The sequence below is a fragment of the Rhodnius prolixus genome, unplaced genomic scaffold (genome assembly GCF_049639745.1).
Source record: "Rhodnius prolixus isolate KJV_2025 unplaced genomic scaffold, Rpr scaffold_3, whole genome shotgun sequence".
In the NCBI taxonomy this organism is placed as follows: Eukaryota; Metazoa; Arthropoda; class Insecta; order Hemiptera; family Reduviidae; genus Rhodnius; species Rhodnius prolixus.
In genome coordinates, this window is record NW_027411603.1 from 14,712,519 (window position 1) to 14,731,215 (window position 18,697).

At 31.8% G+C, this 18,697-nt stretch overlaps 2 protein-coding genes and 2 long non-coding RNA genes across 10 annotated transcripts; 1 reads left to right on the forward strand and 3 right to left on the reverse strand.

The window, feature by feature from the left end:
• The first annotated feature begins 44 nt into the window (after positions 1 to 44).
• Positions 45 to 2,949, forward strand: LOC141452541 (uncharacterized). Of its 2 annotated transcripts, none has more exons than XR_012457444.1 (3): positions 45 to 660; positions 2,388 to 2,737; positions 2,809 to 2,949. It is a non-coding gene; the product is annotated as an uncharacterized lncRNA (long non-coding RNA). The 2 variants fall into 2 exon arrangements; XR_012457445.1 differs by having other exon boundaries at positions 2,388 to 2,684.
• Positions 2,787 to 11,040, reverse strand: LOC141452539 (protein Loquacious-like). Of its 5 annotated transcripts, none has more exons than XM_074124808.1 (8): positions 10,901 to 11,040; positions 10,478 to 10,614; positions 10,003 to 10,117; positions 9,663 to 9,832; positions 7,755 to 7,858; positions 5,531 to 5,686; positions 4,384 to 4,501; positions 2,787 to 2,985 (listed from the first exon to the last, which is right to left on the reverse strand). In XM_074124808.1, coding segments are annotated over exons 1-8 (930 nt in total). In that variant the 5' UTR covers positions 10,903 to 11,040; the 3' UTR covers positions 2,787 to 2,857. The 5 variants fall into 5 exon arrangements, with proteins under 5 accessions (XP_073980909.1, XP_073980907.1, XP_073980906.1 ...); XM_074124806.1 differs by lacking the exon at positions 10,901 to 11,040 and adding an exon at positions 10,744 to 10,885; XM_074124805.1 differs by lacking the exon at positions 10,901 to 11,040 and adding an exon at positions 10,744 to 10,882 and having other exon boundaries at positions 7,743 to 7,858.
• Positions 4,511 to 5,524, reverse strand: LOC141452542 (uncharacterized). The gene is made up of 2 exons (XR_012457446.1): positions 4,755 to 5,524; positions 4,511 to 4,678 (listed from the first exon to the last, which is right to left on the reverse strand). It is a non-coding gene; the product is annotated as an uncharacterized lncRNA (long non-coding RNA).
• A 1,325-nt stretch (positions 11,041 to 12,365) lies between the features above and the next one.
• LOC141452540 (uncharacterized) lies at positions 12,366 to 15,166 on the reverse strand. Of its 2 annotated transcripts, XR_012457443.1 has the most exons (3): positions 14,915 to 15,166; positions 13,106 to 13,282; positions 12,366 to 12,909 (listed from the first exon to the last, which is right to left on the reverse strand). XR_012457443.1 is itself a non-coding variant. In XM_074124810.1 (2 exons), exons 1-2 carry the CDS (start codon positions 15,009 to 15,011, stop codon positions 13,191 to 13,193), a joined length of 189 nt encoding a protein of 62 aa, XP_073980911.1. In that variant the 5' UTR covers positions 15,012 to 15,166; the 3' UTR covers positions 12,366 to 13,190. The 2 variants fall into 2 exon arrangements, 1 of the variants encoding a protein (XP_073980911.1); XM_074124810.1 differs by having other exon boundaries at positions 12,366 to 13,282.
• Between the last annotated feature and the right edge of the window lie 3,531 nt (positions 15,167 to 18,697).

The following is an 18,697-nucleotide window of genomic DNA, read 5'->3' on the forward strand; positions in this document are numbered from 1 at the left end:
CTTTTTTCCACATAATGGTTTCTTTGGTTTTCAATCTATACCTGAGTCCTGAGTGGGTTGTTTGCATGGCCTTATTAATTTTGATGAAAAGATCTAGCTGTTATTTAATTGTAGGCAAAAATTTAGATTTTAGTTTTTAATTCTTGTGCGATCAATTCTTTTATTAGTATTTAATAATTGCCATCAAAAGAGATAATGAAAATAATAAATTCCAAAAAATTATTAATTTATTATGTTATGATAAATAATTAATATATGTAGATAAAATTTCTTAATAAGAGTGCTAAAGCAACCAAATACAAATGAAATTTAAGCCTATAACTGTCGAATAATTTTTGAAGGCTGTAGTCAGACCTCATTATACTGGATAACCAAATAAGAGAGATAAAGTAAAATTGCTGATAAGAAGGCTGATATTGATTTAATTCAAAGTATATTTAGGAAATTTTTTAGCAAAATAAGTAAATAGCTGTTACTTTCTTTCGTTGAACGTTTTTATTCAATAATAAAAACAATATAAATGAACCACAAACGCTTTGTCCAATAAGTAACAACAAATTTAGGTAATGATAATCTTTCTACTTTTAAAGGGTATCATGTGTAAGTAAGGGCTACATGTGTAAGTTAAGTTTTGTCGAGCAGGAGGTACGAAGTCAAATTGTAAGTTATCCGTATGTTCATTGCAATAAAGTAAATTATTCCTACAAGAGACTGTACCTACATATTTTAAGCACATTTGAATTTATTGTAATAAACGTTTTACTAATAGTTTAAAATAGGTGTTATAATGTTTTTGTAGAGTTTTATAATGTATTTTAAGACAAATATAACACCAATTTTTTACGTTTGCAATTGTTTTATTTACATTAATCTAAATAAAACAAGTTTTGAAAAGCGACATCGTTAATTTTATTGAGCATTATGTCGTTAATACCGAGAATTACACGCATTTCATTGAAAATTATACACTGATCTACGTATATTGCCTCTAATATTCTTGCCAACTAGAAAGATCTTACAAAGTTTTATCAAATTTTGGATCCTGGCCGATGAAATTTTGAAATTAGACCTTCATCCATTGATAAATAAACTTTATGCAAAGCACAAAACAAGAAGTGAAAATGTGGTTATGCCGCTGTGCTAGAGAATATCTGATTTTATCCATAGCAAGCATTTTTATTATATCTCTGACGACTGGATTTGGACTTCAATCCATTAACAGAGGTCGATTAAGCAGTTTGTGTAGAGATTAGGACTTCACTTAAGTACGTTACCTTCTCGCACTTGTCAGCAAGTGAAGTGATAGCTTGTTGTATCCAAGTGTTGCGAGTGATTCAGAATTTGATACCACCTTTGGCATATTGAGATATTGGAACACTTACATATGTTATCTATGTCTTGCATTGCTTTATACTTTTATCGAACAATGCGAATGTTTTTGGGTGTATGAATTCGTTAACATAAAAAAAAAATCAATATACATGTGTATGTATTTGTTGCATTGTGTTAATTTTAAAAATTTCAATTTAAGAATACATTTATCGTATTCCACGATTTATGTATAAGCCACAATTTTCCAGCAATTCTAGCCATCTTGGAGCCAACAATTTAGTGCCCTTCCAAAAAGGAGATACCTTAAGTGACACAAAAAGTTGCCTCACATATGTACATTTGTAAAAAATAAATGCCAAGTAGGGTTCTTTCTGAGATATTTGTTTTGTAATTTTTGAAACGAAATTTATGTATATCACTACTACTGAAATCGTTTTTAGATGTTCCTCAACGTTGACTTAAGTGTTAACTAATAGTAAAGGATATGGATGGCATATTTTTCAATATGCAATAAAGTTTTGATATAATGTCCGTAGGAGCGCAACCAGAATGTTTTTCAGGGAGGTCTTAGTTTGAGAAGTAATTGCATTACTTCATTAAAAAAAATATTCGCATTATTTTTTATTTTTCCTAGACTTTTTGGAGCTTCATGGTCCTATCAACAGTCAATCTAAAAAGAATCAAGATCCTAACTTTTTTTTCCGATTGCTAACTCTGATGATGGATCCATAAAGATAATTTACGTGACGATAAAGAAAATAACTATTTCAGAGGCGGATCCAGGGGTTTTTTATTTTTTATTTAAACCATATGGGGATCAATCTTATAGATTGGAAATACGTAACAGAATTTTTCATTAAATTACTTTAAGCTTATGACTCTCTGAAAGGTTCCTGAACGGTACTAAGACAGAACAAAGGTGACGCCTACGCTAATCGAGATGAAACTTGGTAATCCAAAAACACTGGACACAGCGCCGTACTGAGCAATATGCATCAAATAATTAGTGCTAAGTTGATCAAAAAAGGAATTATAATTCATAGTAATGTTTTCAGATTTCCAGGCAAAATATTCCTACGAATTTAATTTAAGACAGTGGGAGACTTCCTGGATATTAGATGAGAATTGGTATATTTTTCTGGATGGCCAGGCGTTTACGGCAAAACAGTAATCAGACGGCAGCCTATTAGGTATGACAAGGATCTCATTTTACTATCAAAAGATCTGAGCTATTGGCAGTAGAGCAAAACACTACAGAATTGCAGCAAGAACGCATGAACACTCAGAGCAATGGTAGATAAAACCTTTTGCAACAGGCAGGCGAAGTTTTAAGTAAACAATTGCGACTTAAAGTAAGACAAATTAAGAGAAGAAATTGTTCTATTTTCCTAGTTCTCTGAAAGAGGTATTAACTGGAAACTAAATAAAATAATTTAATGTAAGAACAAAAACAATAACTGCTTTTTTTTTTGGTAGGTATAAATATATATATTTTATTTCTGAAGATGTTAACAAAATGAAGAAGTTAGTTTGCCATTTCAGCCATGAAGGTAAGCGCTTCCGTAAACACTTCTTTAGCTGCGTTGTCGTAAGTGCTTCCACTTCCAAAGAATGCCCAGGTTGGAGTCCCCAGTATCGTTAAACTAACAGCAACTGCCAACATAAATTCAGAACTAATTTTATTACGTTTCTTTTTCTACGTAAAGCATGATTTTATGAAATTAAAACCTCTTTTACTGGTCTGTTTTTTCACCAACATTTCAAAACATCCCTTCAATACAACTCTGTTAACAACAATAAAAAGAAATTATTAGTCTCGCCCAGACTTAATTAGAACACAAAGTACGGTTTCGTTAAAAATGACAATACCAATAAAGTGTACATAGAAAAATACAATTTTTGATTAGTATTAAAAAAGTGTAAGATTTTGGTGACCAGATTTTTTATTTGCTTGTAAAATAAATTATATTACTTATAACTAATAAAATATCTTTGTTATTGTTAACATAGCTCTGGAGAAGATCGAAACGTGAGCAAAAAAAAGGAAGCATGAATAATAATAATAATAATAAATATTAGGGAGGGATTAGCTATGCGGTTAGCATACTGGACTCCCACGCGGAGGTCCCGGGTTCGAATCCAGCAGCTGACCCTTAGATTTTCTCTTCCTAGGAGCTTCTTACAGCTCACTGTCCGGTGATGGACAGTGTTGTCTGTAACGAGAGAACACTGTCCGGAGGCCGGCAGTGCACTGGAAAAAGCTCCGGGCGCTAATAACCTCAGCTGTTGATGCGCAAAAAAAAAAATAAATAAAAAAATAAATAAATATTTTGATTACATCAAAGTCATTACTAAATTAAAATGCTAAAAGCTTGAATAACTAAGAACATCAAAATGGACCATTGATGTACCAATAAATTACTGAATTTTAATGCCGAGGTTTCAATTACCAGCATTATTGCTTATCCAAGAATTCTAATCCTTTTTAAAAATAGATAAATTCCTCTACATTTCTAAATTACGTTTCCAACGTAAAACAAGTATGCTTTAATACTTGAGATTGTACCCATTTAATTTTTTTTTTTTTTTAATGATTTAAAGCGCGTCAACATCTAAGGTTATTGGCGCCAGGAGCTTTATTCAGTGCACTGCCGGCCTCCGGACAGTGTTCTCTCGTTCAGACAACACTCCATCACTGATCAGTGAGCTGTAAAGAAGCTCATAGGAAGAGAAAATCTAAGTGTCAGCAGCTGGATTCGAACCCGGGACCTACGCGTGGGAATCCATTACGCTAACCTCATAGCTAATCCCTTCCCTATCTTCAATTTTTTTTTTTTTTCTTTGCGTCACAAATAACGTTTTTTGCTCTCAGAGGACCATCCAAAACGTGTATTTCTGGTGGAAAATTAATATTGAAAACCGTTCACGAATAGGATAAAATTGTAAAATTGATCTTAAATATCTCGACAAATATTAGGGATATCGAAACGGGAGTCAACATCATTATTATTATTTATAAATTTATAAGGCTAAATTGTCATACTAAAATACCTATGTTCTGTTTTGTTTCAAGCTGTTCTATTTCATAATGAAAATTTAATTCAGTAAATATAGTTTTACAAATGTCTTCTGGATCTAGCTGCTCTTCAAACCAAGCTCTATCTTTTTCCTGAAAAAATTATCCATTCTTAATTTTTATAGTTATTTATATAAGTAAATATATATTTCTGAAAAAGTTGGACATGCTTGAAAAATTTTTGGTCTGACCAGTCTCTCTATCTAGCCCCTCATTCAGCCCTCTCATACTTTCATAGGTATTTATGCGTTTGTAACTCAGATTGAAATTCTGTTGATTAATTCATCCACTTAATTTTCTGAAGATAGATTAAGTGACACAGAAATATTTCAAGCATAATATTTACCTTTGCCTTTACCAAGCGCTCAACCAGTGACCACGAACATTCCAATCAAATGATCTATAATTCTTTGAAAACATGTAAAATATCCTTCGCTCTTCTCATACAGTTAAACTCCAACGCTACTATTCTTCTAATTACTGTCTTCTCCATCAACTCTACTTGTAAATAAATACATTTCATTTCATTCACTAACAATCGCCTGCACATTTCTCTTTTCTCACTGCTTGTAATTGTCTCGGAGGGTTGTCACTGGACAACTGCTCAATTCTTGCACTCATCTTTTGCACATATCATATTTACCAGATGCATGTTTATGTAGTTGTAAATTTTTCAATAAATAATTTTTTAAAAAACCACTTAAAGTGGTACTTCCAATTGAGAAATTTTCGTCAAATTCGGAATTTTTGCAACCAATTAAACCCTCCATTATAATAAGTAGAACACAAACCATTCACTATATTACAATTTCCATTATAGGAAAATCTAACCACGCCTTCACCCAGAAGTACCTTCTAATTTGATTTTCTAAAAACCATTTTTTCGAACTCAGAGGACTTCAAAACGGATATTTCAAACTGGTGAAAACTGAAATCGAAAACTTGACTTATAAGAGAAAATAATAATACTCTCTGAGCATTGAAATAATTGGATTCCCTAAATTATTTACGTTAGAGTGAAATCCATTGCAATAAGGAACATATTGTAACTCCCTGCCTTTACTTTTTCTTGGCCTGTGCTCTGCATTCACACGCATGTACAAAAAAGTTTTATGAACTTACTTTGAATGATTGCAGTAACTTAGATTTTGGATAAGCTTCATCCAAAAATATTTTATAGTAATCAGAAATTTTGATTCCTAACTGTTCTGAAGAAGTTCCTGTTTTATTTCTTATTTCCACCAATTTCTTCAGCACCACTTGATTAGACTCTTCGAACTAAAACAAAATAAAATCTCTACAAATCAAGTTTAATTAAATTTCCAAAGATAAATTCTCAACTAATAAAATTCACTTTCAGGACAAGAAATATTTTGAAACACGTATCCCGATCTTGGTCCGGGAAATATAAATAATGGAAAATTTGCATTAATTCAGAGTAACTCCAATAAAAGAAAACAAAATAACTTAAAATATTTACATAATTCAGGAAAACTCAATGTTAGTGGCTGAAAAGTTGGTAAGAGAGAGGGAATGAGAAGGAATAGGAACAGAGAAAAACATTATTATCTATTCTAAAATAATATAGTTGTTCGTAACTAGCAAGAAAGACCAACTTAAAACTTAAATATTAAGTAAGGAAATCTATGGGCAATCTAATACTTGTCTTAATTTTTGTCCGTTCTAATTTACCTCTTTTTTTAAATATTCATACTCATTTTCTTATTATTTATTGAGAATGCTACAAGTATATTCCTTAAACTTTGGTAAACGTAAAAGTGACACTTAAACCGACCTATTTGTCTACTAACTCTCGCAAAAATTCTATAAAAAATAATTTACTTAAACATAATTCCACTTCAGCAGTTCGGATTCAGACTGAAACACACACCATTAATAAATTTAAGATTCATTAATTTGAGAGAAAAAAATTTAACACAATTTCAGGCACAATTCACACTTAGTACACTGGATTGCTCCACAAATTTAGAAACATCAACACACCCCTAATTTATCAACTTAAATTTCAGAACATTTCAAATTATACCGAACAACAATTACACTACTAGACAACAGATCCAAGCTGGACTACCCCAGGGGGCAATCATGAATCCCCCCTTATTATCAATCTTTAGTTCTCCGACCCATCTGAACCTATTTTGATGACTATATACGCAGATAACAAAATGATAGCCCTCGATAAATGTTACACTAACTTAGAAACGTCTATATTCATATTTCAAAGGTAAAGCTATGACTAAGTCCTGTTAAAAGAGAGGCCCAAATTTTCTCTCTTTGCCGATTCATAACTACAGACCTCCAATCTTCAAAAATTAACAACCAGGAAAACCTGTGGAAACAAAGGATCAAGAAGTGCGCTACCTACTTGGGCGTAATCCTGGAGACTATACATCAACACAAAACTGTAACAAGCATACACACAACTGGAAAAGTTATACTCACTTATTACTAGAAATACTTTAACTCAATCATTCATGCACTTACTGCTCTACAAGATAATCCTTAGACTTCACCTGATATAAACCCTATCCAGATTCAATAACATCCAGAAATCACTATCGAAATAACTAGAATTTTTCAAAAACTTTATAAAAATAAAAATGTACAATATTTTATATAAATAAAAAATACTACAATTATTTAGAAAATACCTCATGGTTTATAAAGAATTTACAAATACTTAAGGGAACTTGATTATCCAGATATTCATACATAAATGTCGAAACTGACAGGCAACCTTCCTTACTCTTCGGACACTGCCAACGTCATATCACTTCCACACAAGCGATATTACAACCTCTAGGACTCTAGAACCCTGCTTACACCAGGATCTCCACATATTCATTTTATAGTGATAATAATATTCCCAAGGCTGACAGTTTAATAAAAAAAAGTTCTGCGTAACCATCTTCTTAGATGTTTTTATAAAAATAAAATAATGTATTTAAAGTTTATTAGTAAATTTTCTATAAAATCTCTCTCAACCTCATTTGATATTTCTAAACTTACTGACAGTTCTTTCGGCTAAACCATTATTTCTAGGATGATATGGTAGAACGGCTGGGTGATATTCCTTCATTTGGGCTGTTATCAGTATCGAAACTTATTATTTCAACTAGTATAAATAATTACAAAAAAAAAAGTTTAAAATCAATAAATAAATATTAAAAATTTTTCTTAAAAGTTTCTGAAATGAACTTTACTATCTCCCAGACGATCTAGAAGCAACTTGGTAACTCTGAACTAATTGAAATTAATTAAAATAATTACTTTTCCTTAAGTAAAATTAAATATATGAACTATCTTAACTTACATCTGTTCCTACTTTATTATGTGGTGAGTTGGCAATTCCTTGAAGGCATTCTTTCAGTTTGTTCAGCATCTCCTGTGCTGCTAACTGTTTGGCTTGCTTTTTGGTACGGGCTTGAGCTGCCGAGAAAACGTTTACAAAGTTAAAAGCAAATAGGAAATTAAATAAAGACCTTACAACTAAATAATAACTTATGAATAATTAATACAAGTTGAAAATGTAAGTAGGCACTAGAAAAGTCTCCTTAATTTTCAAAATTCACTTTCATTTAGTCAAAATTCACTTTTATTTAGTCATCAGTATTACAACTTTTATAACAAAAATGAGTACAGTGATGCGTTTTTATTTTTTGTTTTTTTCAAGCAGGCGTTCCATTTACGTTAGGCGAATGCAGGTGAATTAGTAAAACGTAGAAACTAGTGATAATTATTGGATGTGTAGGGATCCTTAAAACTTATACCTTTTTTTAAAAAAAATAAATTAGTAAATAATTAGAGCCACAATTAATTAGCCGACCGGTTAGATACGAGGGCCGCAAATGTTAAGCTAAAATGTTTTAAAGTACTAGAATCGATTTCAGGTCTAGGCCTAGAATTTCATTTAATGGTTTATACAAGAAATTTATAATTAAGTACGCTTACTAGTCGCCTCTATCCATGACAAAATTATAATAAAAATATGTAAAAACTCGTTTTTGTTTTATTCAATAAACGAGTTATTGCTTACAGTATAAACGGTGTTTTATTGAATTAAAAGTTGCCTAATTTTACGAGTCTGGGTGTCTGTTAATGGTAACGAATTTCAGTAAAGAACTACAAGTACCGAAAGCGGAAATTAGTGAAAAATGGACCTGCAAATGCTAAAATCTTATGGTGCACAGCACACAAAATTATTAAAGAACACTCAAGACTTAACATAATCTGAAAATGTTTAGAAATACACCGAATAAAGGTAGTTCAGATTGACTTAGAAACTTTAAAAAGTGAGGAGCAGTTTGAAGTGTAATACTAGAAAATTGTTGAATTCACCATAACGTGGGTGACATTCTAGCTCGCTTGAATGCACTAAAAATTCAAGTTCCGCTTAAACGAGGGATCATGGATCTCGGAATTACTCCCTCCCCAAAAAGATGAAAAATTTGCTAAACTGCATTTCATCAATTTTACGGGGTTATTGAAGGCTGGTGTGTATTTAATAAACGGTTTACTTCTACTCATAATAGTGCGATTTAGAAGAGACTTCAAATTACTAAAAAAATAAATTGTCGTAACTGTTAAGAGAAATACAATCTAAGATCACTATTTATTTATTTATTTTTTAATTTTTTTTTGGTGCATCGACTGCCTTGGTCATTAGCGCCAAAAGACCACTATTTACATACTTTACTTAAATTTTGCATTTAATACAATAGACAAAATCCATGGCTAAACTGAAAATCAAACTCAGTCACACAGTAAACAGCACATCTCAGTTTGCGCATCTCTAATCGCTAACTATCATGGCGCTCAATTATTTACTAACTGGTTAAAAAAAATTAAGTAATTGGATTCCTAATTCTATGGATCCCAGTTTTCACTAGCTTTTGCTTTTCCAAGGCTTCGCCCTTGGCTCTCTGATGACCGACCCATTACACTTCCCTTCCAATAAAATTAACCAAACTCTATATAGATTTTGCCCTCGCTCGGATCACTATTTCTTTTTTAGATTTGTAATTTTGGGGCACTCATTTTTCAATATTCCATTGATGAAGAAATAAAGAATCAAGCTTCTGTATTTTAGCTACTCTTTCACATTCGATCAAAAAACACAAATCTGTAAAAAATAGAGATCCGAGCTGTATAAATTTATGGGCAATTGTATTTGAAAGTTTCCAATGTACATACAGCATTTAATAGTGTAAAATATAAAATCGGATTGTATTACCTTCTGTTGTTATCGAAGAAACCGAACATTTATATGAAAATAGTTTTGCATGGGGTAAACCTTCATCTCTTATCAAATCGTATACTGGCGATTTCAAGTTCCTTTCACCACAATATTCAGTCAGCATTCCTACAGCATTATCTTTAACTACTTCTGCATAAGGCGAATTACTAAAAAAGAAATAAGTACAGGTAAGTTACTTTTCATTTTATATTTTAGGAACGTAGTAAATTCAGTTTAGAGTTTATTAAATTAGTTTATATAGAGGGCGTCTACAAAGCCCTGCAATAAAATCAGTTGGGAGTAACCAAGATAAAAATCATAAGAGAAGTATGCTTACATATTTATGTCTATGATATCATCGTTTTTAACGTCGTTACCGTGACGTAACTTTTCCAATAAAAGTCTGGCAGCTTCATGTTTAGCTTCTTTTTTAGACTTACCAGTCCCTATAGCTGAAAAAGTAATATACATTTAGTAATATTGTAATGTAATAAGTAGTAATCATTGGGGTCAGAGATGGTCACCTTTATTACTGTTGTGAAACTAAACAAGAGCCAAAAACTTGACGCGAAATAAGATAAAGAAACAACTTATTTGGAATTTCTACACCTTCGGATGGAGATGGCAAAGATTAAAAAGTAAAAAAAATATATAAGAAGCAAGACAACTGGACAAAAGTTATGGAGTTCCAAATTTGCAATTCTTTGGAAAACAAAGTTTAATGACGCAATGCGAGTTAAATATTTTGGTCTACTTGAGTTAATGCAGACATGCTTTAGATTTAGTGAGTACGATCGGAATTCTATCCTTACCAGTTTCCCCAGAGGCAGATACTTCAAATTTAAATATAGGCTGATGTGTTCCAGTTCCATTTAATATGAGACTATAAGCTGGTAACTGCTGTTGTTTAACCAGAAGTTCTTGCAAAAGAGTGACGGGAGTTTTATCCCTAAAAACAATTATAAAACGTAAAATTTTCCAGATAAAAATATTTCCAAAATCCTGATATCTTGATATTAAGTTCGGTTATGTAAAAATATTCACTATATTGTTTTTTAATAAGTAAAAAAATTTTAACTTTTCTGCGCAGATAAATATGCTGCTTTTATATTGTGTCATGGCTTTAGAAAATAACATCATAGTTAAGCTTGTTCAACTTTAACACGCTATTTTTTACTGGACGTCCTGGATACTCGGCATATTCATATAACGGATGTTGAAATATGAATTCTTACATGTTATGATGTTCTGACTTTTAAGAGAAAAGGAATTTGTTGTTGGTTCAATTTCCAGTTGCGTCATAAACAGCAATCTGCTTACTGCATTAACAAACACAAAAGAAAAATAAAGATCACCAAATGCACGCTGACGTTTCTAATCTCCAGCTAAGTACAGGGTACACTCTTATAATAACGAACCAATACTCCTATCGTGACAGTAGCCCTTCACAACAAAACAAACAACTTGTCCATTGACTAAAATTATCCCTACCAATTATAAAAGTACAGCTATAAATGAAAAGCACGTAAAAAATATAAATTTACAGATAAATATAAAAGTTAGCTAGCAATTGAATGCTGCATTATGGATACACGGAATACACACACCTGACAATGAAACCTCTTCCCAAGTGTAACCAGACTTAACACATGAAGGTTAGGTAATAGGCCCGCCTTATCACAGATAATCATTCAGAAATTCAGATTAAGATGTGAACCGTGTCAGTAACAGGCTGACTGGTAATGAAGTTAATCGTAATATTCTAATATAATAAAAGTTGGTCTTCTCGAAAAGTAATGTTAATTAATAATCAAATTTTGTTGTGGATAATGGACATAATTCAGAAACTCGTCGGATATCAAAAGTACACATTCATTTTTGTTTAAGTGACAAATTACTTATCATTTTATTCATTAAATAATATTGACGAAAATATATTGTTCAAACTGATGCAATCAGTACATAATCACACAATTTAAGACAAAATCTCGCAAGACATCAGGATTAATCTTTTACATAAAATGTTTTCAAAGAAGCATTTTTGAGAGGTATTTTGCTGTTAACTTAAAAAAAATCAAGTAATCTACTAAAAAGTTGAGATAGTAAAACGCGCACTCAAGGACTTTTCTTGCTTAGAGAACTCTAAATAGCGAGGCAACGGTTTGAAAGATAATTCGTCTAGGGTTCGCATAACTGAACGGACAGGGTTCTGATTTGGAAATCATTCTAAGAGTGTTAAGTCAGAGATGTTCTTTACTTTTTACTCATTCAGATAAGGACCGGGAGCTCCTTAACCAGTTCTACTTGTGTACAAACCTAATAAGCATTTAACGCTCTAAGACTGACCTTCCATACTTCAACAGCTTTTCTTTGAGAGGTGTGCGCCAGCTATCCCATGAAACTGCCCCTTCAGAAATCGTAGATAGCTCTAATCACTGTAGGCTCGTTAGAATTCGTACTAACGCATTTGTAGAGAAAAGTGTGAGGGATATTACAGAAAATTAATTCAGTTACAACAAAGATGGTTTGTATTGTACTAATCAGAATTTCAGAAAGTAATTAGTGACTTGCCTACTAACACTCTTCAACAGTTAGTGATCAGTAATTTGAGACTTCTTTCTTACCTTTAATTAAACTCAAAGATACAGGTTTTAAAGTGGTTCACTTTAAAAGCGTTAATTTTGTATACAGGAAATGAAATTTTAATCTTTAAAGTTAATCAACTTTATTTTATTAAAGTACAGAATCAGCGATGAACCTGATGTTGTGTATACTTTATTTACGATCTCGATTGAAATACAAGAATATATTATGTCTAACTGCATAACAATTTTAAGATATTAGCTAGTAACATCTGTCATCAAAAATTTAAATAATTGTAATCAGAAAATACTAATTTTTCTAGTAGTCAGCAGAAGAAATTGCTGTGTGGAAGTAATCCCTATGGTACGATAGAAGAAAATGCTGTTCCACATATTGCAAAATAGTAGAACATGAGTGCTACATGTGTTACAAGAAGCAGCTAAAATAAATTCCATCTAAGAGAAAATTACAATCTTAAATTCATTGGCTGTTTATGAAAACAAAAAAAACAAAAAAATAGAAGAGCGAAATAACTGGAAAGCCTTCTTAGACTCATGACAATTTTAATTTTTTATATCTTACCTTTGTGTTGCTCCATGGAAGTAATTGATTAATCAAATTACAAATAGGATTCAAGCCTTTAGGAACAGAAAATGTATTTCTAAAAAAAACACATTGCTATTTATTTTTTCTGTTTCTAATTTTTTTTTTTTTTAAAGTAAAACCCTTTAACATAATATGATTCTTTTTTAATTAATGTCGATTGAATTTGCGCTAGGAAACAAAAATATTAAAGGTCTTTAAACTTGATTGTTTAGCAATGAATAAAATAAAATACCCTAAATTATGCAATGTACCTAGCATATATTATTCGTGTATTAAGAAGCGCAGTCTTTTCTTATTAAAATAATCGTCCGACAACCATTTTATTTGATGCAATATTTATTTTTTCTTCTTTTGTTTAAGTTTCTTCTTCTCTTCTTTTTTCTTTTCCTTATCTTTAATGCTCTGATACAATTTCCACCCAAAGAAAGCTGGAAAAAATAATTATTATGAAAAGGTAATATACTGTTCTTACAGTGAAGATAGTAGGTAAGTGAAGTAATATTAAGGTGTATTTTCGATAAAAATCTGATAAAATGTGCAGCGTTAATTAAATGTCAGTGCCTGATATAAGATATCTTATTTTACGTGTTTAAGAGTAAAAAACATGGTTACAAATTCTGGAACTGAGGAATAAAAATAAGGAATTTATTAATCCTAAAGAAAAGGTAACGATTTCATCTATCTTTGTTCTTTTATTCTGAATTTTCATCCAATTCAGAGATTGTACATCCGATTCCTACAGAATTTCACTTCAAGCTTTAATTTGATTTTTTGGCAAGATCACTGATATTGCCCCGCGTCGAGATCAATCATGAACTCAAGGCAAGCAACGCTATTCGCGTAATAATATACTCCAATTGTACGATAACCTTTTCATATAGAAATATCTTCCCTTATTTTACTCTCCTATGAATTGCAACTACATACAAATAGCTTCATCGAAGTGGTTAACAGTTAACTACCTCTTAGGATCATAATTTTCAGGCGTTATTGTGGTTAACAGTGCTAAGTTTGTATTTGACTTTATACTTCTCAGGCCGAAAAAGATGAACAAATACTCTCAGAGAATCTTGGCATCAGTGCCAAGCAGAACACCTTCAGTAAAGGGGATACCCCGCCCACCACATTCATAGGACCTCAAATGCGTTGTGCTTCGGTTCTGCAAATCCACGGCCAAAGTTGCTCAATAGATTACAGTCTTAGATACTGAACTTCTCACGGATGTAGATTCCTATGAGTGACATATTTATATATGACTTATATTTAGGAAGTGATAGACTTCCCAACCACAACTGATAACGAGAACTTCCAGATCACTCTTTTTTTCACACAATCTACGTTTTTTTTTTTTACAATCTTCTTTTCTTTTTACGCAATCTAGACTCTAGCAACAAATTAAATGGAAATCTACCAAAGCATAAATGGTATAAAATCTGCTACCAAAGCAATACTGTCACGATCATTAATGTTAACATAATCTGGTTACCTTAGTTCTTACTGCCATTCAAATCTGCCCATCATACTTATACTTAAGGAAGAAGTTAACAAAAAGCAATTGTTCAAATAGAAATTTTAAACTCCGAAAATCGAAGTAGGTTCAGAACTTTACGACAACAGAAATTCAATTAAGAATATTCCTACTTCCTTATTAATTTATCAAAGAATGAAGAGGCTTAGAGTCAACTGCAAAATGAAACATCTAATAACAGAAATTGATTAATTCAGTTTCAGGTCATTTCAATTATGAAATATAAACAATTTTGCAAAAAAGGTTGCAACAATTTATTTGCTTTTAATGAAAAATTTGGATTACTTACGCACACAAGTCTTTTTTTATCTTGTTTAAATACGATAACAAGCAATAAGTAATTAATTATATGATAATCAAATGACCACATCCCTGGATGTTGCCATTAAAAATAACAAAAAGTTATTTCAATTTTATTCAAAAGTCAGGGTTTATTTGCATTCTGACATAACACACGCTGAATGTATTAAATCTACTGCTTTTGAAATTAAATAGGAGTACAGATCTTAGTAAACAGAATTTAATCAATTACCTGATAACCCAAAAATTATAGCACCAGGAACAATAAATACTGAATTACTAAACCCATGTTCAATAGGTCCATCGGGGCCTCCACTCAAATCGACCATTTTAAGGTGCAAAATGAGATGAAAACTTAAGTGGCATGCAAACAAAATTGAAAACTTGACATGAATATGTTGACAAAGGTACGAAGGCAAAACACAGCAGCTGCAAATGCAAACACGGCACGCCCCTTCACTCCCACGTAACTGATTTCTGTTTTTACAAATATTGACAACTTCATAAAATCGATTTAGAATTTCAGAACCATGAAACAAAAATACATGTATAATAATTAACACATATTTCTTTAAATAATAAAAAAATACATGAACATGGCACTACAACGAGTCAAACAAAAAAAGTGAGAAAAATCAGTTTGGAATAGAAACCTATTCCATTCTGCAGAAACTATTAATTAATGTGCTAGAGAGTAAATAAATTAAGAACAAAATAATCCTGGTCATTCAACTATGTAATTATATTTCTATATTTTATTTCAATTCATACAAAGAGTGGGGATAGTTTTGTGGCGCTTTTAATTCTTTGAATTTAATTGGAACGTCATTTTAGCAATGGCTTCTTTTAGACTTGTTGAATATAAACTGGTTTCTGGACTATACATTTTCTTAAAAAAATAGATATTTTTGCTAAAAGTGTAATTAAATTTAAACCCAATTTAATATTAATTTAGAGAAATTAAGATTAACACAACGTAAGTCTCAGTTTCTATGGTTTGATATAATAGTGAATTCACAGAAAAAAATTTCTGTGTTCAATATTTAATTTCAGTCAGTTTAATCGCTTTTGTCCTGATTTTGAGTTTAAAACATTTATTATCTATATTTCTGAGACTGTATGTGTCTGCGATTGAGTGTGGCGGACCAAAATTGAGACCCGGTTGTGAGTGATATTGTCAGTGCGCTGTGGTTTTATTTGTGTTTGTGTAGTTATTTTCCGATCATAATATATTGCCATTCTCCCTCATAAACCTTAAGAAGTGAAAAGTGAAATGTCGGCAGACAGCAGGGGCCAAGGGTCTCCGGATAATACCATCTTAAAGTAAGATAAGTCATCTTTAAATAATACTACCATTAAACCGAATGTTACCAATCAATCAATCAATTATAATAATACTAACTTACTTGCTAACTTGATGGACGTGGTAAGTACTAATGCTGATAATGATAATAATACAAACAAAAATACTCTAAAGGCAAATAAACGACCTAATGAGGAAAATGTTGCATACAGTAAGTCTTAAGTTCATGTACAACAGGCTAACCCAGGTAGCTCAAAATATAAAACTGAATACATAAAAAAGGCACTACAAAATAGATATAAAGTAGGCGATAAAGGCTCTGAAAAAATCTATGAATCTAGTAAAATTATACTGAAGATAAGATCTTAGAGATCTAAAACGTTTTGAATGTAAATATATCACGAAAAAATTGTTTTTCAGAAAACGTATTTTGGTATACTTAAACATGATTCACGACATTGTCTGTTGTCTAGGATGCCGGCTGCCTAAATTTGGGCCGCATTGTTCACTGGGATCCACCACAAGGCAGTCCCACTAAGTTTGACCCAGTGGCGAAAACTCGTCCGACGGACACATCTCCAGCTATGGCCTTTCTAGCATACCACTTACTTCACCTTTCTAGGCGGTGAGGTGGTATCTTAGAGTCAGCATTTAACAAATAAGTGCATCACACTAGCTCCTGTTGATAAGGAAGAACGCCCTTCGTTCCCTGCCTATCCTCACCTCCAAAAAAACAAGAACAACATGGAGACAGTTTGTCTGAATAGTTGTAGATTGCATTATAAATAATTTTTCTAAGAGGAGTAACAACTAAGAAACAACTCATTAACAACTAAGGACATTGGCGCCCTCACGTTTTTGTGCGCTGCTGGCCTTCGAACTGAGTTCTCTTTAAATTTAATAAAAAGATTTAAATAACCTGAAGGACCCGCAGTGGAGGCGAACTAGATGGGTTCTCAAACTGCAACAACACAATGCTTGCAGATGCAGATGCCAAATACTCATGACTTCATGTGGATTCGCCAGTTGCCACTCTGAGTTTAAAAATCACCCAGCTTGAACCATTGAATAAAGGATGGCTAGATACCTTAAAAGATTCCCCAATTGGCGGCAGAGGCAACATGCTTTTAAAACGAATTTGAGATAGGCACGAAATCTATCAGGCACGGACAATCTCTTATCAGTGGTTCCCAAGTATCAAATTCAAAAGGTCATGATAGATAGTCATGATGAAGCTTAGGAAGGACTTTTGGGATTTTTGAAACTCTACATAGTTAAAGAGCAATATTTTTGGTCATACATTTGGTCATTTTACAGTCATAGAAAGTGATGTGAAGTATACGCTTCCCGGAAACCATTACAGCGACCACAAGCAGGATTGATGAGAGACCAATGCAAAGAGGACCGCCATTGCAGTTGGTTTCCACAGACATCATGGGACCATTCCCTGCATCAAAAACCATAAAAGATTTATAGTGATTTCGGATTATTTTACCAAGTATAGTGTAGTGGTGCCCCTATGGACTGCCACTGCCAAGAATGTGGCTGAAGCTATTAAGAAAGCAGTTTTTCTTATATTTGGAGTGCCGGAAATATACATTTGCGTCAGGGTATCAAGTGGACATCAAATATGATGTTTCCAGTTAACATCACCACCGAAAATCTGCACGAAAGCAATAATTTTTCTGACTAGTAGAAGGACGTAACCCGCAACACCGTGCAAATTTAAAAACATAGTTTATAAATGTAATATTATTTTCATTTTAAAAAAGAAGAATAACAGGAAGATACACATAATAAAAGGTAAATGAGGTGAAGTTAATAATCTAAAATGATCCACACTTCATTATTTCAACAATTTAGAAAACGTTGGTGTATTATTTAAGGCAATTGTATGAAAATAATAGAGAATCGTTTACACAAATTGCTGTGGAAATAAGTTATTAAGTGGCTTATGCATCCATGGACAATGTTAGTTACAATAATATATGTATTTATTGGAGAATCCTAGATCAAACACTATTATATACTATATATATATATATACATATATAAATATATATGTATATATATATATTATATATATATATATATGTATATATATATATATATATATATATATATATATAATATATATATATATATATATATATATATATATATATATATATATATATAATATATATATAAACACAGGTGTTCATTTGAAGGCGGCTCAAATGCATTTCATGCTTAAACGGTTGGCCTGAGCAAAAAATGGTACAGAAATAATTTGTTGCCCGTCACCTCTAGTTTCATAATATACAACTTAATTTTAGATTCCTGCCCGCATAGGCGGCAGACGCGCGTCCAAAAATAAGGGTTCGCTGTTGACCCCCATTTCCATATAACAGTTTTAAAGAGTATAAAAAGTTATGAAAGAAACCGGAAATCGCAATTCGATATCTTTAAAATTAAAGGTGCTAGGCCATTTCAAAATCTGATATTTATTAATCATATTTCAATTTTTTAACTTCTTGATTATTGGCGATCTTGGAGTGGTTTTTACATATTCCTTTATTTTTCACCGATTTTGCACCATTACACAAATTTTACAAATCTATTAAAATTACATCTTCTAAAATGCAATTAAAAAAAAATTTTAAACTTGTTATCAAAGAGAAAGAAAGTTTTGCAAGTAAACGTGTTCACGAGTACTCAAGAGTGTTAGTT

Excerpts from the sequence above, each read along its gene's own strand:
- LOC141452540 (XM_074124810.1), bottom strand. The coding sequence starts at position 15,011 with ATGGTCGATTTGAGTGGAGGCCCCGATGGACCTATTGAACATGGGTTT. Across the intron at positions 13,283-14,914 it reads TATAATTTTTGGGTTATCAG|CTTTCTTTGGGTGGAAATTG; the intron begins GTAATTGATTAA and ends TATTTTTTCCAG.
- LOC141452539 (XM_074124805.1), bottom strand. The coding sequence starts at position 10,805 with ATGATGTTATTTTCTAAAGCCATGACACAATATAAAAGCAGCATATTT. Across the intron at positions 10,615-10,743 it reads ATATTTATCTGCGCAGAAAA|GGATAAAACTCCCGTCACTC; the intron begins GTTAAAATTTTT and ends AATTGTTTTTAG. Across the intron at positions 9,833-10,002 it reads GATATCATAGACATAAATAT|TAATTCGCCTTATGCAGAAG; the intron begins GTAAGCATACTT and ends TTTCTTTTTTAG.